The sequence below is a fragment of the Cyprinodon variegatus genome, unplaced genomic scaffold (assembly GCF_000732505.1).
Source record: "Cyprinodon variegatus isolate N-32 unplaced genomic scaffold, C_variegatus-1.0 Scaffold334, whole genome shotgun sequence".
Lineage (NCBI taxonomy): Eukaryota > Metazoa > Chordata > Actinopteri > Cyprinodontiformes > Cyprinodontidae > Cyprinodon > Cyprinodon variegatus.
In genome coordinates this window covers 745,539-754,515 of record NW_015150787.1, presented here as the reverse complement: position 1 = coordinate 754,515, position 8,977 = coordinate 745,539, and the positions used below count along the sequence as shown (strand labels likewise).

At 35.6% G+C, this 8,977-nt stretch overlaps 1 protein-coding gene across 1 annotated transcript; it reads right to left on the bottom strand.

Annotated features, from left to right (window-relative positions):
- Positions 1-1,149: 1,149 nt before the first annotated feature.
- Positions 1,150-4,977, bottom strand: LOC107091377 (peripherin-2-like). Its single transcript, XM_015385243.1, has 4 exons — positions 4,828-4,977; positions 2,690-3,120; positions 2,354-2,600; positions 1,150-1,359 (listed from the first exon to the last, which is right to left on the bottom strand). Exons 1-4 carry the CDS (start codon positions 4,975-4,977, stop codon positions 1,150-1,152), a joined length of 1,038 nt encoding a protein of 345 aa, XP_015240729.1.
- Positions 4,978-8,977: the final 4,000 nt, after the last annotated feature.

The following is an 8,977-nucleotide window of genomic DNA, read 5'->3' as shown; positions in this document are numbered from 1 at the left end:
GCACACTATATGATTAAAAAAATTAAAAAAAAAAAACATGCAAACTGATTTTTCAAAACCTGGACCTCTAGCTGTAAAGCAACAGGTTATCATTATTGTTAATAGTAGTCATTAGTGACGTGAAAAAAGAAAACATGCACACACAAATGTGAAATGTAACATTTTACTGTATGTGTCAAAGTGTATGCCATAGTCTTATTTAAATTTGTTTTTCATTTGAATATTAAAAAGAATAAAGCCTACTCTCAGTTTACAGTGCCTGTTACATTCACCTGACACAGGTGAGTAAATGCAGAGGGCAGCAAGAGGCGGATTACATCTGTTAATGGGTTTAGGAGCTCTAAGAAAGGTGTCAGAAAAGGGGACACACTTGATGGCTTTAACTGCATTACTGACGCCGCTTAATCAATCTTCTTATCCAAGTCCTTCATGGAAGAGGAGAAGCAAGGGCAGAGAAACAGGCTTGTGGATTCACCATAGAGAGAAATATATGATGTTATTTGCATGTGCTTGATTTGTTTGTGAGTAAAAAGGAAAGGGGACGCCACTCCATAAGGCATTTAGTAACTTCAAACTTTAATAAGTCATCTGGTAGTTTATGTCAAAGTCCTGTTATGCAGCGGAGCATTGCGTCTCTTGTCTTTCTACAGCTTTATCCTTTTTTTTTTATTAGGTCCAAAAATCATTTGTGTACACTGCCTTATCAAATACTGCTTTATCGCTGTTTTTATTGCCTTTGACAGGAAACAAGGGTTGTAAAAATGCAAAAAAAGGTGATGCAGATTAGTTTCAAAAGCAACACTCAAATACAGTCCAACAATGATGGGTGACATGTATAGTTAGTAACAAGCAAAATAAAAAGGAATTTATAAAATTTGTTTATTTTGCAAAATGTTAATCCCATTAATTGTTTGAAACGATCTGTTCATTGTAACTTTTGTGCTTCTTTCATTTGTAGTGAAAACCCCAGCATGGATTTTAATTTGAACTCCCCCGCTGAATATTCATTGTAAACTGACAATTAAAAAAATACTATGTCTATTTTGTGACATTCAAAGAAATGTGATAGTTGAAATCTCTTTTTCAAATTAAAATAAATTGTCTTATCATTCTGTAAAAATTATTTACATATGAATGCATGTGTGTGGTTTAGGTGGTTGCGGGGGTCTCTCCAGTCGTGCCTTCTTCAACCTGGTTTTTGAGCAACAGGAATGTCAGCACGGGGTCGAGGTACTCCATGATGGTTTCCTTCACTCCCTTCTCAAGCAGGTACCCTTCCGTTTCAATCTCTGTGTTCTCCTCCCCTGCAACTGCTTCCATGGAGGTCTGCAGGAAGCGAAGGCTCACCAGCACTGAGCCCTTAGGAAAGAAATAGAGGAAGTGATTAAATATTGCCAATTTTAATTCTTGTTAAAGCCCCTGTCACACTTTGACAATTTTGCTAGCATATGCCGTAAACGTACAAAAAATTTGGCAAAAATGCTGGCCTACGTTGGATAAGTTATGGGTACATTTTGTATAAGTTATGAGCCTATGAAGTACGCTGAAGCATGCGTACGACATACGGCAAGTACGCCAAGAAATTATGAGAATGCTCAATATTTCTGACGAATGCCAACGTATGCTCATACCTTCGTAGGCCATAAGTTACAGGTAAATTACCTGATCGTTGACATTCCTTAACTGTAAGTTACTCATAAGTCGTGGCGTGTAGCTTATCCAAATTCTATGACTAACTTGTGGATAACTTATTAATAACTTACCTCCAACGCATATCAACGTATTTGACGTACTTGACGCCATTATATCCAACTGTATAACGGCGTATTGGCCGCATTTTGGACGGCCAGGACCAACAAACTTCCTAGCAGACATGATGCTGAATCTGCTGCAAATGCAAACCCTCTTTCCTTCTTTTTTTTTTCTTTTTATTTATTTATTTAATACAGGTTAATACCGCGATCAAAGACATCTTTTTATGCAGGCAGGGCGCCTCCGGGCGCATTGCTGCCCCCCTCAGGAAACTAGCTTGTGACATTTCATGGGCATTAAGCTGATGTGCCTTATGCATAAGTTAGGCTGTCGTTGGACATATGCTTTGGTCTCGCTATGCATCATCTATGTATACGCATAAAATAAAAAAAAAAATAGAAAGTTCAGCGTATGCAAGCATTTTAGAAGATTCTGGGACGTCATGCATACGCTGGTTAAATCGTCAAGGTGTGACAGGGGCTTAAACAGCTATCAGAAAGCCTTTGGTTAACTTCTTTCTGTTCCATGAATCAATGTTTGACAATAATCTCATGGAAACACCAGAAAGTCTGTCTGCATTTAGACTTTTCTGTGAGTTTACCTGCAGTAGGAAGACTGACAAAACTCCAACCCCAATAGTGTTCATCAAGCCCATGTAGTAGTTGACCAGGGCCTCTCTGCAGCCTCTAAGATAGATGTTGAGCTCCTCTGTTTGGTAGTCATAGTTGTAGTGCGCTGAGTTGTTGGTCAGGTGATATTGGATGCATGGTCGTGGAGAGCTGGGGTTACAGCAGCTGAATGGGACTCCATCCACCAGGTAACGTCCGTCTACGTTGCTCTTGATTCGGCTAAGGGAAGAAGTAAGAAGTTACTGATTTACGAGCTTTACTCTATTAATATACCTTAATGTGGAGCCCAGTTGGTTATATTTACTTACTCTTTCACTTCCTTGGAGCTGAAATCAAGGTAGCGGTTGCTGATCCACTGGACCTCAAACCAATCCCTGAAGTCGTTGTTTCCACAGCACTGGAACTCCATCTGCAGACGGTCAATGTTCTGCTTCTGGAAACAGCGGCCCGGGGTGTCGGTGTCCTTATAGAAGCGGATACCATTCCTTAGACCAGCTTTCAGGGAAGACTCCAGGCTGCCCTTCATAGCGTAGCTCATAATTACGGCCAGCAGCATGAGGACGGTGAAGAAGCATGAGACGGCAAAGTAGGGCTTCAGGAAGTTCTTCCAGCGAGGGAATCGCCCTGCGTCCAAAGCGTCCTGACAGATCTTTGAGGCAAAGTAGTTGATGCCCAAGGAAGCCAGGCCAACAATCATGAGGGTGTTGGGCACGATATGTATGTCTGAGTTATCCATAACCTACAAGTCAGCCATAAAAAGGACAGAAAATTTGAATCACATTGATTAAGTCTCTTTGATTGTTAACATTGTGTAACAAAATGTTCTCGTTCAATCATTGAAAAATATATGTAATATATATATATATATATATATATATATATATATATATATATATATATATATATATATATATATATATATGAAAATATGCTGCTGCTTGTTTGTTTTCACAAAGAGATAAAACACAACAATATGAACGTTGTGCCTAAAGTCTTGTTGTCTGTCATTTATGTAGTTCAGTAGAGCCAAGAAAAGAATAAGAGTTAGCAGATGTGTTTTTTATGGTATTCCTTCTTACCAATAGGAAAAACATTTCCAATGAGCCAACTTTGAACTTTCTCTGTGTGGTTTATTGACAAAGAGGTCAAATTTCAAATTTTAAAATAAGGCTTTATCAAGCATGAATCAAAATTGATAATGTCTAAATTTGTTTAAGTTATACTGTATATTCAAACAGAAAGTAAAATGTACAATTATCTTTTTATTCTGTGCAAAATGTTCATATAAATCTGAGATCATAACTTATTGTACTGGGACCTTAAAGTTGCATTTTTCCTGGCATCAGTGTTTTAGGGAATTTCCCAATAAACATCAATTGACCTCTAGGTGGTGCTGCTGAAATCATTGGGGAATGTTGCTTTATTTAAGCCATAGGATGTTTGGGCTCCAAAATTATTAAACATGTTAAATGATGTTTGGTTTGAACAAAGCTTTAAAGCTTTGAGGAGGTCTAAAAACAACAGGGATATAAATATTCTTATTGTTGCTCCCAACCTTAACTTTTCTCAAAGATTAATCAAAACTTTGTTTAAGCTTAGTACCAAATGTAGTTTTGTAATAGCTAAATATAAACAACATGCCATGAACAATCTGTTTAATGCTAAGCTAAGGTTCTTGACCTAGTGTTACTGTCAACAATGCAGTCCCACAACATGATGCTGCCACTACCATACCTGTCTATTTGTATAGTGCTCTTCACTTTGACTCATCTAAACATTCTTAGACTCAATGTAGCAGCTCAATCTTTGTCTTATCAGACCAGTAGAAGAACATTAAAATGATAAATCATTCCTTATTGATATATGGTGTACATTTTTGGAAATGAATAGTAAGTTTTGATATCAGTAAATATTTTATGTTGAATCAAGAAAACTCTGAATAATATGAAAGGACACTGGTTTATCAAAAGCAGAAATGAAAGCCTCCAGAATTAAGGATTAGTTTGATTGAGACTGACAGATCCTGAATTATAAAAAGATGAGTCAGGATCTAAGTGGGTCACAGCACAGTAAACCTTTATCGATTGAAAGTTAATGATGCTTTTCTTTTTATTATATTAATCAGTTTGTCAATAACCAAAAAGAAAAAATGACCATAAATCATAGTGACAGTTGTCAGAAGTATGGGTGCTTTGCTTATGGATATAATTTACTGAGGACAATTATCCTACAGCATCTAAAATAGTGTAAATAAATGTTTGGTTTCATTCCTGCATGAAGTTCAAGATAATTAGTTGAGGTTATTTTCATTTTTAAAAAGAATTGGATTTTTGCTTGATTCCAGCGATTAAAGCTCTGAATTCATTGATTTTATTTCTAAAAATCATAAGCAAAACAACTAAGATACTAGATCATATATTATAACAAGGATTAAAAAGACATGTACCTCTGATCTCCTGCGGAGCTCCGTTTTTAAGAGGCATCCCAGGGAGAAGGTTGTGGCCCCGGCGACTGTGGCACACCAGGATAGGAGCCACAGTCCCTGGGCCAGCTTCACCCGTTTCTGAAAGGGGAACTTCATCTTCATGACCACCATGGTTGCAGTGTGGGAATCCGAGTCTTACCGGGGGAAGAGGGGAAGGAGAGCGATGAGCCAATGAGACCCGATGCTGCGCTTAGTCTGCCAGAAAAGAGCAGAGTTTAGAGTGAGACCTCCAAAAAATAAAAAAGAATGCAACAAAACAGAACTGTATCTCCAAACTATAATGGAAGCAGCTTGGTGAGTAAAATTGAAAAATGTGAAAAATATATTTGAAAGCAAAATACAAAAAAAGTTTGTTGGACATTCTTAATTAAAGCTTTTTAAGCTGACATCTCCAGTGATGTGTCCAAATAAACAGGACTGAATGCACCCAAGTTCACCTTTTTAGTTTCCACAAACCGCCCTGAAAAAGTCCAGTTCTCCACCGACCACTGTACGCCAACCTGTGTGCCACACAGTGGATTTGGCACACTGGATTTGGCAAACATGGATGGTGGGAGCGTCTTACTGCTAATGCTTACCTATCCTATTAAAGCGGTCTGCAGATCCAGGCCAATGTCTGCTCAGCACACATTACTCACTTAGACGTAAATGACAAGCCTTATTGAATCTGACAGGAAGGTATTGGATATTATTAATATCACATTTATTATTTTAAAAATGCTGAAGCTTAGAATACAGCTTTAAATACCTATATGCAATACATTGTGATAAATATAAGACTACAAGACAAAAAATCTGAAATATCAAAAAGAAGTTTTTCTTTTAGATGAATTTGTACATTTTATTATTATTATTTTTACTGCTTAACATTTTCAGATATTTTAGGTTGCAGAAAGCTTGAAGGGTAGAATTTATTTTTCCATCGTACTTACTTCCGCAAAGATGAGATACTCCTGCTGCCATGGCCGAGGGGAATGTGAAGAAGCAGAGTCTTAGGACTGATTATCTTCAAATGCTAACGAGGACTTTAGAGGGACAAATATAACTCACAGGGCAGGATAAAGAGGCTCATAACAGTTCCTACAAAGCACTACCCTTAGACATGCACAGAACATTTACAGAAATAAAACGTTCAGAAAACTCAAACAGCTTTTGGTAAAATTTATTTAGCATGGGTATAATAGTTATATGTCATACATCCATTGATTTGAAGTCATTTTAACAGATTAAAATGTAAACATGCACTATCACTGGTATTTTATTGGCTTCGTTGCAATCAATTAACTTTAACAATAACCGTTTTAAAGATTGTCCATTAATATGTAATGTAGTTAGAGGCAAGGATAATAACTGCTTTATCCAGTCCAAACCCAGTTTGGATTTTTTTTAGGATCATTGTGCTGTTGGAGAATGCATTCCTATAGTCTTAGTTTAATATGCTTGTACCACAAGCAGAAAAAAAAAATGCTACCTCCATCTTGCTTTAAGTTCTCCAATGAAAATACTTGACTCATCTAGACAAAACGTGTTGTTATTATTGCAGTGTCAAATTTTGATCTTTTCAATTCCGTTTCAATCCTGCAATCTCAAACATTTTCCAGTACCTGGCTGGTTTGATCTATGGTGATTTCTGGGTTCCTCCAGAACTCCAGACTTTCTATGCCACTGGTGCTTGGAAAAAAAAATAACCCAAGCTGTACATTTATATTATATTTGCATCCAGAAAAAGAAGTATTTGAATAAATCATTAAAAGCCCCAAACTAATATTACATATCTACATCTATGATAAATATATGTACATTTCTCTGTATAGAGACAATTTATTATTGGTTTAACTTTTCAATTTCAGTAGTCAGCTTCAGTGAATTTACACATTGCAAAAAAGTCAACTACAATCGTTATTTTAATCATAGAATGAACAGTTTTAATGCATAATTACTTTGGGTTTAACTATTTATTTTGCTATAACACAAAATTTAAAATTAATACATGAAAAAAAAATACTAACAATATGGGGTTTGGTGAAAATAATTTCTACCATGTAAACCACAGGCCTAGGGCAGTGCTTCCCGACCTCTTTTGACTTGTGCACCCCTTTGGACATTTTGTCTTATCATGAGTAGCCCTCTAAGTCAAAAGTATTGATGATTGTCCAAAAGGGGAATGTACGATAACTGATTATAAAATAGAAAATATTTTACCAATTTTTTTTTTATTTGAGCATTTAATTCTTAGATATTTTATTCTTTCCATCTCAAATAAATTTCCGTAAAAGTTCAAAAAATCCACTGGACTTGGTTTCCAAGATTTGAAGACGTTTCGCCACCTCTCCAGGAAGCTTTCTCAATTAAAATGTCTGGATCCGCAGTGAGTTTGAGTCTTTATATAGGTCACTGTGGATCCAGACATTTTAATTGAGAAAGCTTCCTGGAGAGGTGGCGAAACGTCTTCAAATCTTGAAAACCAAGTCCAGTGGATTTTTTTGAACTTTTACGGAATGACTATGACCTGGATGACTGAGAATCTTCATCAGCATATATCAAATAAAAAAACAAACAAAATAAATATGTTACATGCAAGCTGGTAGGGAATCAAGATAAATACAAAATAAAATCAGATTATAAACCTGTATCTTTGAAACTCCTCTGAGTAACTCCCCTATAATCACATCTAAACTTGATAAACAGTAGGAAATCAGTGTGAAAAACAGCCAGGATATTCTCTACATCCAGTCTGTTCCTCTGTTTGATTTGGATGTGTGACGCTGAAGGTGAACTGAAAGAAAACCTTATTTTTTGGTTGATAAAAATAGGTAAATTTTTCAATTGGGTCCTCACATTGCTAAAAAGAGCCCAGTCCTATTTTGTTTTACTCCCAAAGAAGTGAAATATTTTTATGTACCCCTTGCAATGCACTCATGGACCACTAGGCCTGTTGGGAATCACTGGCTTAGGGTATAATCACTTTACTCTCTAGGTACCTCAGGTGATTGTCCTGAGATATTCTGACATTATTTCAAAGACCCTCTCCTTTTCAATCCTGTCAAATATTGCATGTGAAGCATCTTTTTACATATCCCTCAGAATGTTAGAATGTTCCTATCGTTTTGAGGACAATAGTTTAAGTCAAGTAACAAGAAAAAGAAATTAAGAATAATTTGTTCTCTGTAATGCTTTGGTATGGAATCAGTCTTACCAAAGCTAATATGATTCATTTGAAAGCTCGCTTCTTGACCTACCTCACAATCTTCCCATGCTGTCAAACAGCCCAAGTAAAGCTCTCATCTGTAATTATGTGAAAGCCACACATAGGTTGTATAAGTATATGTAGTGGAGAAAATAGAAAAATAAATTGAAACACCAAAACAGTAATTAAACAGTGTGATGAATGAAACTGGTGTATTTGTTTTAGGAAGTAAAATCCTTTATTATTTCTCAAAGAAATTTATGGAAGGTTAACAGCTAAAAAAACAAAACAATAAATTGCCATTTGGTTTTTAAATGTGCTTACCCAATAAAAATATTATGGACTTCATTTATCAATTCTAAGTTATCATTCTTCTCATCTGTGTTACTGTATACTACCAATGTTTTCTTGTCTGTAATTAAGCGATTACAGAATTAGCTTAACTGATAAAGATCATATGAACAAACCAGGAATTTAATTTGTTGTATGTGCTCATAGTATACATACATATTTACAAAAGCAGTACTAAACCCCTCATATCTACTCTAATATGGTGGCATCATGTAAACTAATATCTAACAGCTGTAGCTTCCTCTTTCCCATTAGATCAGCTTGTTAGTTTGACTTTAACATTTTATTAATTGAGATTCTAGGTTAAATTCTTGCTGATCACAGCTTATTGTTGTTTACTTTTAGAGCATATTATGATACATATTAAAACTCATAAACCTAACCAGTCCCTACAGAAGATTTCACATGTTTAATTAAGCTTAAATTAAGCTTAAACTACATTCTAGGTGAATTTAACACAATAAACCAAATAATACAGCTAATATCAACACTGAACCATTACTGAAGATTACAATTACAAAGAATATATTTAAACAATTAAACAATTAAAGATTTTAATAGCTAATAATTGTT

Excerpts from the sequence above, each read along its gene's own strand:
- LOC107091377 (XM_015385243.1), bottom strand. The coding sequence starts at position 4,977 with ATGGTGGTCATGAAGATGAAGTTCCCCTTTCAGAAACGGGTGAAGCTG. Across the intron at positions 3,121-4,827 it reads AGCTCCGCAGGAGATCAGAG|GTTATGGATAACTCAGACAT; the intron begins GTACATGTCTTT and ends GCTGACTTGTAG. Across the intron at positions 1,360-2,353 it reads TGTCAGTCTTCCTACTGCAG|GGCTCAGTGCTGGTGAGCCT; the intron begins GTAAACTCACAG and ends TTCTTTCCTAAG.